This window comes from Cebus imitator, unplaced genomic scaffold, assembly GCF_001604975.1.
Source record: "Cebus imitator isolate Cc_AM_T3 unplaced genomic scaffold, Cebus_imitator-1.0 Scaffold325, whole genome shotgun sequence".
Taxonomy (NCBI): domain Eukaryota; kingdom Metazoa; phylum Chordata; class Mammalia; order Primates; family Cebidae; genus Cebus; species Cebus imitator.
This window is the reverse complement of record NW_016107640.1, coordinates 1256109-1275607: the sequence shown is the minus strand read 5'-3', so window position 1 is coordinate 1275607 and position 19499 is coordinate 1256109. Positions and strand designations below refer to the sequence as shown.

At 37.4% G+C, this 19499-nt stretch overlaps 1 protein-coding gene across 2 annotated transcripts in view; it reads right to left on the bottom strand.

The window, feature by feature from the left end:
• Nucleotides 1-2114: 2114 nt before the first annotated feature.
• Nucleotides 2115-19499, bottom strand: part of ARPP19 (cAMP regulated phosphoprotein 19) — a 19670-nt gene continuing 2285 nt past the window's right edge. For both annotated transcript variants that reach the window (XM_017504598.1, XM_017504600.2), the window contains exons 3-4: nt 8502-8624; nt 2115-3037 (exon numbers count right to left, since the gene is read on the bottom strand). In XM_017504598.1, coding sequence (XP_017360087.1) covers nt 2867-3037; nt 8502-8624 — 294 coding nt within the window. In that variant the 3' untranslated portion in view covers nt 2115-2866. The remainder of the gene's footprint in view (nt 3038-8501; nt 8625-19499) is intronic.

Here is a 19499-nt window from a genome sequence, read left to right as displayed (position 1 = left end):
TAAAACAAGTGATTTCAGACTTTAGCCAGTTTTCATGAAGTATTTATCTCTAACTTCAGTTTATTCCAACATTAATTTATAATAGGACAGTTATTAAAATTAGCCATTTCTCAGACTATAACTTTGAAATCATAAGAAATGGACAATTAAGCTCACTAGTCAAAATCTTGATTCAAGTGATTCAGTAGCTTACAAATGTCTTCAATAAACTGAACTTTGAGGCAGAACACAAAACAGAAAAATCTAAAACCTCTCTATCCCAAGCACCAATAACGGAGGCTAAGCAATTATACCTACAAATCCTTAATGGCAGGTCTCTCCTAATGAAAACTCCTGAGATTTAAGCACGGTGACTTACACAAGGCAGGTTGGCTTAATGAGGAAATTTACTTTTAATAAAAAGACAATCAGCAATATTTAATTTTGGGCACTTAGCATTTCACAGATCCTCAATACATTTTGAGGTAGGTCAAATATTAAGAGTGTATTTTACAAACAAAATTCAAGCAGATGTTTTGTTACTTGTCCCCAATCACAGGAGCAGTTCTATCATGGTCTAATCTTTCAGATTAATCTTTCACATGTGAATTTAATGGTAATCGCTTGCATATATTCATGAAAAAAACAAAAGACTAGATACAGAAATTCTACTTTGGGATATTTTAAACTTCTTAAATTGATCCTATAATGAGTATATTATACTTGCTTGCATTACAAATATATATATATATATATGTATATAACTGATCTTTACAAATGAGCACAGGACTGACTGTGTTGCTTTTCTGCCTTTTGGGGTGAGTAGAGCAGGAAGATAATCACCAAGCTTTCCTCAGAGTACAAGGCAGCCTTTAACTGAAGGTGCTATGTTTGAGGCACCACTGACTATGATTTGGGATCATAGGAGACCAGGTATACTAATGGAACCAGGATTCAGAAAAGATGCCTGGATCCAAAAAGGGGAGGCTCTCTGCAAGTCAAAGTTGAAGAGAAAAATAGTAACATCTCAAGCTACTGATCCTGAGCATCACGCTACGGCATTACAACTACTTGTGAGAGGAGCTCCTACAAGAGCGGTAAACTTGTCCCAATAAAGTCTGTTAAAGTTCTTACTAACTAGGTAGGCCACAAGTAAAACTAAATTGGTATTTTATTAAAGCAACATCGATAGAAGCAACTATCTAAACATTTTTAAGTTTTACCTGTCATGTATACTATTCTCATTGTCACAAGCCTAATTCAATTAGCTTGTCATAATTCTTAAAATAATTTCCCCAAATTCAGCTCATCTTGACATAGGTTCTTGAGCCAGCATTCTGAACTGTTTCATTATAAAGCTCATTTTAGGCAATTGTAGAATATTAGTAATAAAGGATTAAGAATAGTTAACTTGAGCCTAGGAGTAAAGCTGCAGTGAGCTATGATTGTACTACTGCAGTAGAGCCCAGGTGATAGAGCAAGACCCTATCTCAAAAANAAAAAAAAAAAAAAAAAAAAAAAAAAAAAAAAAAAAAAAAAAAAAAAAAAAAAAAAAAACCAGAGAAGTTATTTAACAACTAAAAAATTCAGAGGAAAACATCATTACTGTAATGTGTTATATAAAAGAGTAAGGATATAGACACCTAAGCTTCCATATAGAACAAACAGCCCAATACTATTTGAGTCAAAGAACAAAGCGGCAGGGGTGGTGGAGGAGAGGCAGGTGGCAGGGGGCATGGAATGCAGAGTATTGATGCCTTTTACTCTAGTGTCTCCAAAGTTGAGTGTGGAAGTAAAAAGTTTCTACATTTAAAAAGTTTATATAAATTACATGAATTGCAACTTTCATACAAATCAAAATGAAAGGTTCTGCATAGGACAAAAGATATGCCTAAGCAACATATCGTATTTGCACAAGGCCACTGAATGTCATGGGTGTTAGTAACAAATGAAAAGCTTAAGTCTATGGCAGATTGAACTAAGATTTCAGTTTGGTATTCTATAAGCCCGAGATTGTAAACTACTCTTATTATACAAAAGCTGTAATAATTTACAGAGTTTTGTGTAAGAACTCTTGTGCTTCTGATTGGCACATTATCTATTTTTTAAATATGTGAAATTAATACAGACATTTGTGAGAGGTTGTGCAAAACTATTGTATTTACAAAAATGGCACAAAAGTGAATTCAAGTCAATGCACATGCATACTTCATTCACATCTTCAACAACAAAAGGTATTCTAACTCTACAGAACTGAAATAAGAGTATTAGCTTCAACGGCAGCTGTTAAGAACTAGAGTCACGTAAGTTACACCAGAATGGGCAAATATTGCCCAAGTAAAATTCTATTGTTAAAGCTAAAACAGGTTTAAGGCCATTCAAGTTCAAGCATAGAGATACAAATCTTTCAAAGCCCCATCTAGTTGGTTTGAAATATGTGACCTTTCTTCTAACTTGTGGTCTTAAACTTCTGTTTTACAAAATCCAAAAGGTAAATACAGAATAAATCAATACAATAGATTATATTAAATAAGAATAACATACAAAGCTATAATTAAGATGAAGTAATGAAAGCCAAAACATTAAAATTTTAAAATTTGCTTGTTACTTGTTAGAACCAGTACTACACTAGGAGTTAGGTAATATATACAATTATTTTCAAGTAGATTACTTATGCTTCTCTAACACGTCCTCTTCACCAGTGCACTGTTAAACTAATCAAAAACTCTACACATGTATATTCCACAATAGCAGCACACACTACTGCTACCTGCAAAGCTGTCAGTCTCAAATGACTTAGTGAATGAAAGGAAATAAAAAGTAGGTAAGTAACATATTAAGGAAAAATAATGGGAATTAGCAGATTCATGCAGTTCAGCTCTTTTAATCAGCCGGCCAGCTTGCTAGCAACAAGGGATGGTTTCCGTTGAGGAAGATCCTGTGGAGTGGGAATGTGGTCACCAGTGACCTCTGTCTTATCCGGAGCTGCAGTAGGAAGTTGCTTGTTCTTCATTTTTGCTTTAGCCATGTTGTAATCCCCAGAATCAAAATATTTTTGCTATAAATAAAAAAAAAAATTCAGATTAGAGCTTAGCAATTACTGATGCAAACCCACACTGTCAGTGTAAGATTGGTCTAAAAAAATTTAAACAGAAATATTAATTAGATGAAATAGCTATGCCTCTGTATTGTGTTCCAGCATAAATCAACAGGTGAGGAGCCCCTGTTCAGGCTGGGCGCAGTGGCTAATGTTTGAAATCCCAATGCCAAGATGGGCAAACCACTTGAGGTCAGGAGTTTGACACCAGCCTGGCCAATATGGTGAAAACCCGTCTCTACTAAAAAAAAAAAAACAAAAAACAAAAACCAAAAAACATAAATTAGCTGGGTGTGGTGGTGCACATTTTTAATTCCAGCACATGCCTGTAACTTCAGCGGCTGAGGCCTGAGAGTCACTTGAACCTGGCAGGTAGAGGCTGCAGTGAGCTGAGATCACCCCACTGTATTTCAGTCTGGGCAACAGGGTGACACCGTCTCAAAAAAAAAAAAAAAAAAAAAAAAAAAAAAAAAAAAAAAAAAAAAAAAAAAAAAAAAAAAAAAAAAAAAAAAAAAAAAAAAAAAAAGAAGAAAGGAAGAAGAAAGAAGGAAAGAAAGAAAGAGGGAGGAGGAGGAGGAGGAGGGAAGGAGGGAAGGAAGGAAGGAAGGAAAGAAAGAAGAAGAAAGAAGAAAGAAGGAAGAAGAAGAAGAAGAAGAAGAAAGAAGAAAGAAGAAAAAGAAGAAAGAAGAAGAAGAAAAACAACAACCCCCCTCCAGGCTTTCTTGAAGCATTCTGGTTCTAATAAAGAACCATCAAGACTAATATTAAGCTATCTGGGAAGTCCTAGACAGCTTAATATTGGTGTATTTATTTAATATTATAATTTATTTAACTCAGCGAAAAAAAAAACCCCTTTCATTTACAAATGGAACAACCAGGCTGAAACACTTGCTTAAATTATTTTATAAATAAAACACATAATTCAGCTGGGCATGGTGGCTCACGCCTATAATCCCAACACTTTGACAGGCCGAGGCGGGAGGATCACTTGAGGTCAGGAGTTTGAAACCAGCCCGGCCAACATGGTGAAACCCCACCTCTACTAAAAATACAAAAATTAGCTGGACGTGGTGGTACGTGCCTGTAAACCCAGCTACTCGGGAGGCTGAGACATAAGAATCGCTGCAACCCGGGGTGCAGAAGTTGCAGAGACTTACCCCAGCCTGGGCGACAGAGCAAGACTCTGTCTCAAAAACAAACAAAAATATCCCACATAATTACAGTTATTAAAACTATTATTTATAGTTCCTGGTATTCTGTCATTTAGAATAAATGTTGCTGCAAGAATTTAAATCATATTTATTTGAACTAGCGCATTCACCAAAATAAAAGTTAAGGTTAAAAACATAAATATTAGAGTAATGAATGAAATAAACTCACTAGAAATTATTACTTAAAATGTATATCCCTACCCTACACCTCTTCTATCTTTCACAGAGATACTAAGTATTACTACTGCTTTTTTAAGTTGCCCTTTGTCATCAACATGCAAATAGTGAAGACAGCTAAATATCAACATTAATACAATCAATCTACTTGACTTCCAGAGTGAAAACGTAAATTTGCCTGGGTTCTGACTTACACCTGACATGTTGAACCCATCTTTACTGAGTGCCTGCTATACATGAGGTACTATGTGAGAGTTGGAGTAAGATACAAAGATGGGACACTAGTCAAGTAATCAAAAATTACAATACTGCCTTAAGTATACACAGTGCTGTGTGGCACTCAAAGCAGGGGAATCTAATCTTAGTCTTGGGTTGGCAAAGGAAATCATCCAGGTATAAAATGAGGGCTTGGACAAAAGGGAAAAAAAAACCAGGTAACATTTATAGGATATCTTCAGGGATACCTCATGCTAGCTAGGAACTCACAGCTTAGTTTAAGATTGTTGAGTGGCCTGAGGAAAAAGTCTCACTGACTGCTTTATTCCACCATTCTTTGATAAGCCAAACCTGGCCTATGGCCCAAAGGCTTAAAGATAGAAACTGCTTTCATGTATTACTGTATATGAACCATATAAAACAGTAACGGGGAACCTTGGACCAGGCCCATCTAAAGCTTGCTGCAGCTTCACTTCTGTGTTTCAAAACGAGCAGACAGAAAACCCTTGAAATTTTGATGTACTGCATTATATTTAAAAAGCTACTTATGAATTTTGTAGCCTGTAGAGGAAAACAAAGCAGCCTGCCAAATTTCTTTTTTGTCAAAAGCACAAACTGAGAAATTTAACACACATGTAAGTTGTAGGCAGATTTCCCCCCAATGTAATAAACTCAGTTTCTAATGATAACAATTTTATAGTAAGCAAAAGTTCACCACAAAGGGATCTCACTTAACTGTAGATTAGTCTACTCCATCTGGGGGAAAGGAATTAAATTCAGTGTGACTAGAGATAAAACTAAGATCAATGCGTGACAATTAGAATTGCCTTACAAGGGAAAAGGTTACTGCAAAAGGTGGCAAATCCTCACAGAGATTCAGCAAAGACAATGATACAACAAAGATGCCAGACAGAGAAGTCAATGCTTTAAGGTGGAGAAGTGAGCTAAATTGTTTCTGAAATTGGGATCCACAGATAACAAAGATAATGACATTAGTTGTCTTTAACAATCTCTAAATTTCATGAGTTTGTAATGAAAATATTTAAAAATTAATTATGATCCAGATGATAATCTTATAAAAGCTTCATCTCACCCAAATTTATGGGCCATACTTACATTGGCATTTACAACTACACTGACACTAAGTGATCACTTAAAGTGAAAATGTTCAACTGTAAAGTCATGTTTCTTACAAGTGGATTCTCTGTTTTCTTGGGACTTCACAACCCCTACAAATATGAAAAAACAAAAACAAAATCAAAAGGAAATAAAAAGAGTAAAAATGGGCCACACAGCTTCTTGATATCCCTCCCAGTTCTGATAATCTATGTAGTTATGTGTACATGGTCATACTGGGAAAAGCCTAATAACAACAATAACCTCATAATAACATTAATGAGTACAACACAGAAAGAGACCTATTACAATAAATCATAATATCTAACCAAACCTTCTCAAATGGAGAAGCTACTTAAAGATGCTAAGGTAACTTGTCAAGTTTGCTAACTAGTGACAGAGGAAAATTAAAACCCAGAACCTGTGATCCAGAGTTTTAAAAAAATCAAAACTTCATATAAAAAATGGCTGGGTGTGGTGGCTCATGCCTGTAATCCCAGCACTTTGAAAGGCTGAGGCGGGTGGATCACCTGAGGTCAGGAATTTAAGACCAGTCCGACTAACATGGTAAAACCCCGTCTCTACTAAAAATACAAAATATAAGCCAGGAGTGGTGGCATGTGCCTGTAATCCCGGGGGCTCCGCAGGCTGAGGAAGGAGAATCACTTGAACCCGGGAGGTGGAGATTGCAGTGAGCCGAAATTGTGGCATTGCACCCCAGCCTGGGCAACAACAGCAAAATTCTGTCTCAAAAACAAAACAAAACAAACCAACAAACAAACCTTATTTACTGACATTCTGCTATAGTACTGAATCATTCAAGAGCTTACTTCTCAAATTCTATATACTTATTTCTTGATTCAGTGGCATTTCCTACTATTTATATCTGTAACACCAACTTCAAGATATAATGTACATAAAATCTGACCTGAAGATACTTAAAAAGTAATCAATAGTTGAAGTTAGAGAGAAATTACAATGACAATAGCCCCAATACTGGAAGAAAGCCTATTAGTCAAAGTTACGCTGGAGATGAGCAAATAAAACATATCCTAAACAATAATCAAATCAAAATAATTTAATAGTCAAAGATTACATAATTTATCTCATAACTAAAAACACTGTCCTTATTCTACTTTTTCTATTTATCCCTCATATTATGATCTTTATGTTTTAAAATAACTGCATACTGTATTTTGTTGACTTACTTCAATTTATTTAGTCATTTCTCTGCTGTTGAATAGTGGTGCCACTACTAACTATAGTTAGGAGGATCTTCCAACTTGAAGACTTTTTCCTTGTACTGAATTATACCCTTAGATTAATTTACAATTATTCATTTGAATAATTGTATAAAGCTAGATTCATACTCCTTTAGAAACAAGTAATAATTCATTCAACTTCAACATTACCAACAGGTATTATTTGAAACATTTTTGTAATTTAGTTGTATAAATACTATGATGTAATTGCATTTCATTGATTTCTCTGTTTATTGTATTTCCTGTTAAAATCCTTTATCTAGGAGCACCTTAAATGTTTTTCTTGTATACTTAAAAGTTCCCTTTTGTATATTTAAAAGTTTCTTTATGTATTTTAGATATTAACTATCATTTACTTCCCTACTTGATTATATATTTTATGGTACAGGAGTTTTACATATTTATAAATTTGCTGTAATTATTCCTTGTCATCCTACTATTTCAAAGCTGTGAATGTTATTCTTTCATGTAAGATTAAAAATACCATTCTATCTTTTGCCACTTTAAAACAATCCATATGTAACTAGAGTTAATACACACATAGACATGTTTTTTTAAGCAAGCAGCTGATACCAGTATATGAATGTATTTAAGGAGAAACATGATTTAGCATCTCACTCAACAATTATCTTCCATAAGTAATATTTCATCCTTTTCTGTATAGTAAATAATTTGAATATGCTTAAGCTGAAGATGGAACTGTCTAATTTTTTATGGCAAAGGAAGGGGTCACAGGACAACACTTAGGAAACAAACAGGCTAGGATTATCTCAATCTCATTATTGAGAAATAATGGTATCTACCTCACAAAGCATGGCAAGAGTTTGAAAATATCTTCGGCAATATGAACTATTAAAATGACAATGTTTAAATTGTATTAGGGTAAATCTGACTGTGAAACCTATATAAAGGAGATAGCTGCGCTTTTGTAAGTGATTATTTCATCCAAATAAGTATTTTAAGTCTTTGAATGTTGCGTGGGAATCATCTGGAAAACAGATTCACAATCTGTTTCAAAATATGGGCAGAAGGATAAAGACCAGCTTCTGGATAGTGGTTGCTTTTGGAGAGATAAAGGAAAGGGCTCATATATATACATACATGGTAGGTTTCAACTATACCTACAACATTATCTTTCTTAAGAAAGATAAAACTGAAACATGGCAAAATATAAACATTAAATCTGGGTTGGGGTACATGGGTTCTGTTACATCTGTAATATTTCTACAAGCTTTAAATAGTTTATTAAAAATGCTAAAGAGTTGTAGATTCTTATTAAGCTTACTTATAAACAGTGCAAAATATTGAAAAAACCCATTATAGATACATATACACATACATACATTAAAGTACAGCACTATACGCACAGACATTCATTTGACAATCTGTTAGCATACTGAATTTGTGGGTTTAAGTATCTGAAAATCACCCATGAGAACTTACCCCTTTCTGTAATCGTTTCCTTAAGAAATCTGAACCTCCAGGCTTTTGTCCCAGATGAGGATATCTTGCTTTTAATTTTGCTTCTTCAGCTTTCTCTGGACTAGTTACTTTATCTTCCATTTCCTAAAATAATTTCAAATAAATTACTTCTTTATTACAACTCAGTTATTTAAAATAATTCACTTTTAAAAATCTGGATTCTGAATTCTACTTGTTAAATGCCAAGTACCACAGCATCTGACTAAGAAATCAAACCCAGAAGCCTTTAAAACATCTCTATCTTGTTTTTCAAAAGATCCATGTGATAGCTCTATTATAGCTGTGATGCATGTATAACACCCCACACACTGGATAAAAATATCAAGATAGCTCAGCTCTGAAGTCTTGCTTGCCATTACTTTTCCAGTCATGTATAATACATTTAGAGTTAGTCACCTTCTATGGAACTCTTCAGTTCTTTGCCTATATTTAGAGAACCTTCCTAATACTGTTAAAATGTACAAGATTTTTTCTATTTATCCAAAATCTATGTATGGTTTGAAGTTACTTAGATTCTTTACTAGAGGTAACAGCAGCTTCCTTAACAGTACATTTCTCTTGACTAAAGATATAGATATTTGTTTTATATTTTTAATATTTTTATTTTAAATAATAGAGATGGGTGTCTTGCTATGTTGCCTAGGCTGATCTTGAACTCTGGGGCTCAAACAATCCTGCCTCGGCCTCCCAAAGTCATAGGATTACAGGCATGACCCAACATGCCTGGCTCATCCTGATATTTTTAAAGAAGAGAAATACCATTTTTGTCTTCTTTGAGTATCATTGCCTAACTTTCCCCCATGTTTAAAATGACAAACTATGTTCATGTCAAACATCCTAGTCTTTAATATATCAAAACCTGTTTTCTGACAGGACTATCAATTTCTTCTGTCTATTCTCTTTGAAGATCAGTCTTAATTTAGCCTGCTTTCTTTCAAAGTGCTAGATTTTATAGAGGTGCAGTGTTTATTGCTTCATGGCAAATACTGCAGAAGAATGAATCAAGAAAAACAGGCTGGGCACGGTGGCTCACTCCTGTAATCCCAACAGTTTGGGAGCCGTGGGCGGATCACTTGAGGCCAGCAGTTTGAGACCAGCCTGGGCAATATGGACGAAACCCAATCTCTGTAAAAAAATTTAAAATTAGCTGGGCATGGTGGTACGTGTCTGCAGTCCCAGCTACTCAAAAGGCTGGGGCAAAAGGATTGCTTAAGCCCGAGAGGTTGAGGCTGCACTCCAGCCTGGGTGACAGTGAGACCGTGTCTCAAAACAAAACATAACAAAACAAAAAACAAATAAACACACATAAAAAGCTGTCCTGAGATAAACTGGGCAGCTGGCAAGGCACATTTTCTAAGTAATGGACTCATTTCTGCACATTAAATCAGCAAAATCACATACCTCTGCATATCTTGAGACTTCCAGGTTACTTAGGAATAGTCAAAGCAGGAATGTTAAATCCATAAATGTCAAACCTACGTTCTTATATAGCAAGCAAATCATTTATCCAGGAATTGAAAAAAAACTTTATAAAATTTTGGCATATATTTCACTCAAAATTATATTCACATATTAAAAAAAAAAACAGAGACGACAATCCTGTTTCCCTTACCTTTTTATCCACAGGAGGGAAAAAAATTAGAGGTCAGGCTATATTGCCCAGGCTAGTCTTGAACTCCTGGCCTCAAGCTATCCTCTCACCTCAGCCTCCCAATGTGCTGGGATAATAGGCACACACCACCATGCCCAGCTCTCATACATGTTTTATAATCAGCTTCACACACTTTATGTATTGTCAATATTTCATCCTGAACTGCTCCTTCATGTTTTAGATCTTCTCATTTTCAGTCTTGGAGAATTTTGAGAAAAAAGCTGCTGCTATCAAATACTTTGTTTCCTATGGAGCCTCTTTTTATGTTGCAGATTCATACATTTATGTCTTTACAGTGGTCACATCATTTACTCACTTGATGTGGACAAAATTCAATTATGTGCACTTAGCCAGAAATAGAGAATTTAAATAGTAGTCGTGATTCTACCATTCCATTCAAAAAGGGTATGCCCCAGAGAGGTAAAGTATGAGGCATGTGATGTAAACCTGCTATTCCCACGTTAGTCTCTCATTGGGTATCTTGCAGAGCCTAAGTACATCAACATGCTGTTTATCACCGTAGTGTTTAAAATCTCAGCTCCTGTAACACAAGCCTATTACCTTAGCTAGCACTCAACTTAAGAATCACCCTGGCCGGGCGCGGTGGCTCAAGCCTATAAAAAATTCCAGCACTTTGGGAGGCCGAGGTGGGCGGATCATGAGGTCAAGAGATCGAGACCATTCTGGCCATCTAACATGGTGAAACCCTGTCTCTACTAAAAATACAAAAAAATTAGCTGGGCGTGGTGGCATGCACCTGTAGTCCCAGCTACTCGGGTGGCTGAGGCAGGAGAATTGCTTGAACCCGGAAGGCAGAGGTTGCAGTGAGATTGTGCCACTGCACTCCAGCCTGGCGCCTGGTGACAAAGTGAAACTGCCTCAAAAAAAAAAAAAAAAGAATCACCCTAACCATCTGTTCAAACAGCGGACATAAAAGTGACTACCTGCTCTACTGAGAATTGATGGGGCAGTCTCCAAAATGATTATGCCTTCTCTAGAATTTTGTGAAGTGTGATTTTAGGTATACGTGACATTTTGCCTTACTAACATTAGAACCTAACCCCATGTAAGATATGACCATACCATATTCATCACAAAAGCCAGAAAAATAAACACAAATGTAAGATTACCAAGTTTAATGTAGGAAGGTGGGCTGAGTCACTGCACAGCTTCTCTGTGGCTCATCCCTCACTGCAGATAATCTACTGCAGCCCAAGTGCTGCAATTTAGAAGTGGAAGTGGGAGGAGAAGCCTACTCTTGGGTTTCTGTGCAGAGCTGGTTTCAAATAATACTGGCTGAAAAGGACCCCAAGCTAATTGTCACCCTTTAGTCCCTGCACCTGCAAATTAAGGGTTTTCTGGAGTCCTACATTTCCAATAAGTATTCAACTTTCTCGAGCCTAGGAAATGAGAGCTCTCCACTTCTTCCTATGATTCGAAATAGTTCTCCGAATCTAACACTTCTCTGAATTTCTTAAAAAAATTTTAAGGAAAATTGTATGGTATGTAGGTAGCAACCTACTCTAGTTTCCAGCGTTTCTGCAGGTTTCCTCCATTTGATATATCAAGGAAAATAAGTTGTACACAATTCTGGCATTCCCTGATTTTCTTTTTCTTGAGACAAGAGTTTGTTCTGTCAACCAGGCTGGAGTGCAGTGGCATGATCTCAGCTCACCACAACCTCTGCCTCCGAGGTTCAAGCAATTCTCCCGCCTCAGCCTCCTGAATAGCTAGGATTACTAATTTTTGTATTTTTAGTAGAGATGAGGTTTTGTCATGATGGCCACACTGGTCTCGAATTCCTGACGTCAGGTAATCTGTCTGCCTCGGCCTCCCAAAGAGCTGGGACCAAAGGCGTGGGCCCGGATACATTCCCTTATTGTCTTTTTTTTTTTTTTTTTTTTTTGAGACAGAGTCTCACTCCGTTGCCAGGCTGCAGGCTGGATTGCAGAGGCGTGATCTTGGCTCACTGCAATCTCTGCCTCCAGGGTTCAAGCAATTCTTCTGCCTCAGCCTCCCGAGTAGCTGGGACTACTGGCGCACACCACCACGCCCAGCTAATTTTTGTATTTTTAGTAGAAACGGGGTTTCACCATGTTGGGCAGGATGATCTCAATCTCTTGACCTTGTGCCTCCGCCTCCCAAAGTGCTGAGATTACAGGTGTGAGCCACCGCACCCGGCTGCATTCCCTTATTTTCTTAGTAAGGAGTACACTGATATATTAGGCATATTCAATTCAATTAAAAAAATGTTCTGGGCAAAACAGCATCTACAAGCTGCAAATATCATTTATATTTACAATGAATTTATAACATGTTCTAGAAAAAAGCCAGTTCTTGAACTTTCTTGCCAAATACACAGCACAACTGAAAGCCCTGCTAGCTGCAACTTCCTAACTGGATTCAGAATTTCAGTTGCATCTAACCAAAAGGGGGAAAATATATTATGATCTAATCTGGATTTTTTAACATAGTAAATACCATCAAGACTTCCACAATACTTTTCATGAATCCTACAGAAACATTCTACATAGGTAGGCAGTTCTAGGACCTTAATGATAAGCTAGTTCAAGTGCTTGGACATGCATTAATATTCTGACAGTTACTGAGTTCCTATTAGGTTCTGCCAATGGCATCTATACCAGATTAAAAGGCATAAGGGAAAGAATCCGTTCTGCTCCTGGTGATGCCACCACCACCAACAGAGAGCAGTCGCCCCTGTGAGCTCCTACATAGGGACATATAGCAGATAAATGGGGGATCTAGTAGCAGCAACATGACAATGGAGGCAAATGATGGTGAACTCTGAACAGTACTCATCCTTGCAGGGTCAAAGGCTTTCTGTAATCCTTACCTCCAGAAACATCATCTTCCTTCCTTTTGTTCCTTTATTCTTTTTTATTTTTATTTTTTTGAGACAGAATCTTGGTCTTGTTGCCCAGGTTGGAGTAAAATGGTGCAATATCGGCTCACCACAACCTCTATCTCTCAGGTTCAAGTGATTCTGCTGCCTCAGCCTCCTGAGTAGAAGGGATTACAGGCATGTGCCACCATGCCCGGCTAATTTTGTATTTTTAGTAGAGATGGGGTTTCTCCACGTTGGTCAGGCTGGTCTGTTCCTCTATTCTTTGTAGTACTTTGTAGGCTTATTCCCTAAAAATCATATTCTTTCTTGTTTAAAACACACAAAGTGGTTTCTGCTCCTGTCTCCCAACAGGACACTGATAAAAGCAGGTAAAATAAATGATTTATCCACACAGTCATGTTCAAAAATGCTAATTAGGCCACAATTCGATGTGACTTCATGTTTTTGGACCTCAAGGGAATTCCTAAACATTTTCTTAAGCTAGAATGAAAACAAAGGGGAGATAAGCAAATAGTTACGTATTTGCTTACTTTTTCAAAAAATAATCACAGAAAGATGAAATTATAAACCAGTCAATCTTTGGGTTAAATAGGTTTGGATGTAAGGGATAAAGGGTAGGAATGACTATTACTAAACAAAGAAATTGGTACATATGCACATATAAGACAATATTCTAATTTTAATGTCTTTATCATATGGAGGTAAAAAAGGAAAAATATCCTATTTAACAGTACCATATTTTTAGTTTAAGTGTTCTATGGTCCTGTATAATTTAGAAAAGGGCTTATACGATTAGATTTAAAGGGAAAAAGAAAAAAAAAAGTAAAGGTCTTATATTCTTAATTTTTACACCTTGTTTAGTTAAGAATGCATGAAAAATTTCAAGGGAACCAATTAAATCGCAGAAATAAAAAGGAATGGAGGGGAAGGCAAGAATGGAAGAAAAATTTTAAGGACCCAAAAGAAGCAAAAAGACAGGATAAACAAATCCCAGTATGTTAATAACCACAATAACCATAATGAAGCAATAGACTATCCATTTAAATACAGTAGCTGAATTAAAGGGAAAAAACCTAGCCACTTGCGGAGTATGCATAAAAAAAAATCTATAAATAAGGACATGGGTTGAAAGTAAACAGACTGAGGGTGGGTGGTGGCGGTGACAAACAAGGCAATTCCTTACCAAAACGAAACTAGCACAGTGCACCTATTTTTTTTTTTTTTTTTTTTGGTAGATACATGGTCTTCCTATGTTGCCCAGGCTGGTCTAGAACTCCCGGCCTCAAGCAATCCTCCTACTTTGGCCCCTCAAAATGCTGGGACTGCAGGCGTGAGCCACTATGCTGGACTGTGCCACTAATAAAATGGCCTGAAAATACATAAAGCAAAAGCTGACATAACTGCAGGGAACAAGTGGCAAGTCCACTATCATGGAATTCAACATACTTTCCTTAATTATTGATAGCTATAAAAGATAAAGTGGTTAAGATACTTGATTTTAATTTTATGCCTAACAATTAGGAAATGCATATTCTCCCAGAAATACAAATGGAAAAACTAACACTAGGCTACAAAGCAAACCTTAACTATTTTCTTCCAGACCACCGTCTACAACTGCAATTCCTTAAAGTCAGTAACAAAAAATTATACATCTCTAATATTTAGAAATTAAAAACATACTTCTAAGTAATTCCTGGTTAAAAAAAGAAAGCATGAGAATAAAAAAAAAAAAAAATAGTTCTAGACCTACCTGGGCAACACAGTAAGATCCTGCCTTTACAAAAAAATTTTAAAATTAGCTAGGTGTGCGGGCACATGCTTATATGCCTATAGTCCTAGCCATTTGTGAGGCTGAGGTGGGAGGGTCACTTAAGCATCCCCTGGAAGACAGAGTGAGACCCTATTTCTTTAAAAACAAACAAGACCCTACACATACCAAAACTTGTGGGATATAGCAAGTATCCCTGAAGGGCTTATATCAGAGAAGAAAGCTAAATCTCACTGAGCTATGCATCCAATTTACGAAGTCAGATAAAGAAAGGAGCCCCCCCAGAAATGGAGAATTGAGACTCCATGCCCAGGCTGGAGTGCAGTGGTGCGATCTCAGCTCACTGCAATCTCTGCCTCCCAGATTCAAGGGATTCTCTTGCCTCAGCCTCTGGAGTAGCTGGGATTACAGGCAACCGCCACCGTGCCTGGCTAGTTTTTGTATTTTTAGTTGAGATGGGGTTTCACCATCATGGCCAGGCTGGTCTTGAATACCTGACCTCGTGATCCACCCACCTCAGCCTTCCAAAGTGTAGGATTACAGGCATGAGCCAGCGCGAACAAGTATTTTTTACAACTCAAATCTGGTTTTGAAGTTCTATTCTCCAAGAAGACTTTGTGTTACACAGCAATTTTACTACATTTTAGAAATAGATGCTGTAATGTAAGTGGATTGACTTGGGTAAGTAGTTTCTAAACTGATAATGAGGGCCGAAGGAGGCAGATTTCTGAACTTTTGGCTACTGGCTGCAAGTTGGGAATAGAACCCAGGATATGGTAACACAGACATACGTTTACACACAGATACATGTTTACGATATATCCGAAACCAAACCAAAAACCTTAAACAGTATTTTAAATAATAGTATTGCCTTGCCATGTGCATTTTTGCAAACTGTACAACTGAAATACATCAAAAATCCTTTCTGTGAGTAGGTGGGGTAATAGTCATAAATATATACACGTAAAAAGGACATCCTAATAACTAAGGATCATTTTGTAGTCTATTATAGACTGATGACCATTATGTCTCAATGACTGACACTATTTTTCAGCCTTCAGCAGAGGAGAGTTATACAGCAACATCAGCAATAAAAATCTGACCACTATAAGCAAATTCTCTATCTGCTCAGCAATATGTTTACTGATGCATGGACTGATGAATAACTAGAACAGATTAATGAAAGCCAACAAATCCTTTGGGATATTGCCAAGAAGGTACCAATACTGTATCAAGCTCTATGGAAAATTACTGTTGTCATTCTATTAAGTCGTTGTTTGCCCAGTGCTTAGCATTTAATGAATATTCACTAAAAGTTCATTCATTTGAATTTGTTTCCATAAAGCTATAAAGCTAAGAAACTTTCTACACACTTGAGGATTTCACCATCAGCTCATCTTTAATATTTTATGTTACAGTAAACACAGCTTCAGGATTAGAAGTTTTAAAGTCTTGCACAAACAAAAGAAGCAACTGTAACAAACTGTTGTATAGCAAACTGCTAAGACAGCTAAGAGCAATATTTAAAAACTTTTCTTAGGTTTCCCTCTAGGAAATCAATGGTTGCAGGGACCAAGGGAGCTTGTTGATCACTCTGAATAAAAATAGAAAACATGGACTGGTGCAGTGGCTCACACCTGCAGTCCCAGCTACTTGAAGGCAGAGGTGGGAGGCTAGGTAAGTCTAGGAGTTGAAGGCTGCAATGTGCTGTCATTGTGCCACTGCATCCCAGCTTGGGTGACAGGGCAAGACGCTGTCTCATAACAAAAACTGAGCCTTTAAGGTAACAAAATACAGTGTCAAAAGAGGCCCTAAAAATACCAATTTGAACTCCTATTTTTAAAATACTGGAGGCATAGGAAAACAGTTTATATCTCTTCTTTATGTCTGATATATTAAAATAATTTAGTTAATAGTTTTTTTCCTCTTCTGCCACTCACAAAGGCACCAATATGTATTTTACCTGACAAATAATTTGTTGAGAGCTTTACTATAGGTATCCTTTCCAAGACATATTAGTTTGATGAGTCTTACAACCTCTAGAAAACTTGCTATTGAGATCTTTAAAAAAAAAAAAAAATTAAGGCGACAACACAAACAACAAAAAATATATACACGTCCCTCTGTAGTCTCATTCAGGAGTTCTTAAGTGGGCTGAGCTAAGGTTTTCATCCCACCACAGTCTATTCTTCTCTTAACTGTAGTCTCATTCAGGAGTTCTTAAGTGGGCTAAGCTAAGGTTTTCATCCCACCACAGTCTATTCTTCTCTTAACTGTAGTACTAGCATTGTCATTTGTTTTGAAATAGTACGATGGCAAACATTTTAACAGAAAAGTTCCGAGGAAAATCCAATCAGACATTTTGTAAATAATGCCAAGCACAATGTTGAGTGTTGTGAGATAACAGATATATAAAACAGGGTCCCCGAGCATAAGCTGTTCACAGTGCAATTAAAATTACCATCTTTTTTTCTTTTTTTGAGACAGGGTCTCCCTGGGTCGCCCAGTGGTGCCATCAAAGCTCACTGTGGTCTGGACCTTGACCTCCTAGAGGGCAAGTAATTCTCCCCTCAGCCTGTGGAGGAGGTGGGACTACAGGTGTGGATTGATTATTATTTTTTAGAGACCGGGGTCTTGCTATATTGCCCAGGCTGGTCTCAAACTCCTGGCCTCAACTGATCTTCCAGCCTTGGCCTCCCAAAGTGCTGGGATTACAGGCATGAGCCACACGGAAGGGCCAGAATTATCTGTTTTAAGTTCCCACTTGCCTCTTCTCCCCTCCAGGACTAGAATACATGCCTTTGTTAGCTTACTCATTGATAGATCCATGAGGTCTGTGCTCAAAAGTTTTAAATGTTTTGTTTTCACTTTAGTGGTTATCTCAAAGACAAATATAAGCTTATTCTGAGACATCTGAATCACTATGTCTCATCTAAGTAGTGCTTTGTGGCTTCTGCTCTGTGTTTTCTTTGACACAAACTCTGCAGATTACACCAACTGCCTAGGAAAATGAGAAAAGAATGGAGCTGAACTTAAAATGTGACTGCACCTATGACTACGGAAACTTAATAACCTCATAGCTTACTATAAAAGGGGAACCGAACCACCACATGGCCTAGGGGAGTGTTAACAAACTAAAAAACTCCCTTAACTTTTAACAGTTGCTGCCATATTCCCAATACATTGGAAATTTAGTTTCAGCAAAATACCAAGCACACAATCAAAAATTTACACTGGCTTTGTTTGTATTTAATGTATTTTAGTTTAAATTTTATCTTATTTAAAATGGCGTCTCACTCTGCTGCCCAGGCTGGAGGGCAGTGGCGTGATCTCGGTTCACTGCAACCTCCGCCTTCTGGGTTCAGGCGATTCTCCTGTCTCAGCCTCCTGAGTAGCTGGGACTACAGGTGCACGCCCCATGCCCAGATAATTTTTGTATTTTTCAGTAGAGATGGGGTTTCACCATATTGGCCAGGCTGGTCTTGAACTCCTAATCTTAAGTGATCTGTCCACCTCAGTCTCCCAAAGTGTTGGGATTACAGGCATGAGCCACAGCGACCACGCCGGACAACTTTTACTTTATTTATTTATTTTTTGACACAGAATCTTGTTCTGTTGCCCAGGCTGGAGTACGGTGGTATGATCCCAGCTCACTGCAACCTCTGCCTCCTGGGTTCAAGCAATTCTTGTGTCATGGCCAGCCAAGTAGCTGGGATTACAGGTGCGGGCCACCACACCTGACTACTTTTTGTACTTTTAGTACAGACAGGGTTTCACCATGTTGGCCAGGCTGGTCTCCAACTCCTGGCCTCAAGTAATTCACCTGCCCTGACCTCCCAAAGTGTTGGGATTACAGGTGTGAGGCACAGCACCCAGCCTTTTACATTTTTAAAAATATTTTTAAAGTAGCTCACTGTAGCCTCAAACTCCTGGTCTCAAGTGATCCTTCCACCTCAGCCTCCCTAGCAGCTGGGACTACAGGGCTACAGGCATGCCACCACAGCTGGCTAATTTTTATTTTCTGTAGAGACAAAATCTTGCCATGTTGAGCAGGATGGTCTCAAACTCCTAGCCACAGGCAATCCTCTTGCCTCAGCCTTCCAAAGTGCCAGAATTATAGGCAAGAGCCACCATGCCTGGCTGTTTTAGAGTGGTTTGCAAGAGATTAAGAGTTTGTACTATTTTTTATGTTTGTATATATTTAATTGCATCCTAATACAAAACAGGAATCTGGTTTTCTCCTCTTAACCAAGGGTGCACACACTACTCAAGAGAGAAAGTGACTTAGCTTTTACTCCATGCGGGCCCAGCTAACTACCTTAATTCTTCAGAGGCAACAGGCAATCTGCCAGTAAACTATAAAGGTATTTTTAGCTGAATACTTTGGCTTTAAGTGGAAGGTCAATTGGGTACACAGACAATAACTCAATTTTTTAGGTCATCAAACTGATCTTCCAAATAGAAGAAACAGGTGATTTGGCCGACAGCACATAGAAGTGACTTTGCACATTTTCTTCAGGGTTAGGGACAGTATCCATGCCACAGACACTTAGCATTTACAGCCAATCCTCAATTTAAGAAGGAACATGGTATTCCTAACACACTTTGGTTGGTTTTAGTGACAGCAGCTAAAGCCAAAACACCTTAAATGTTTAATGTAGACAATAAGAAAAA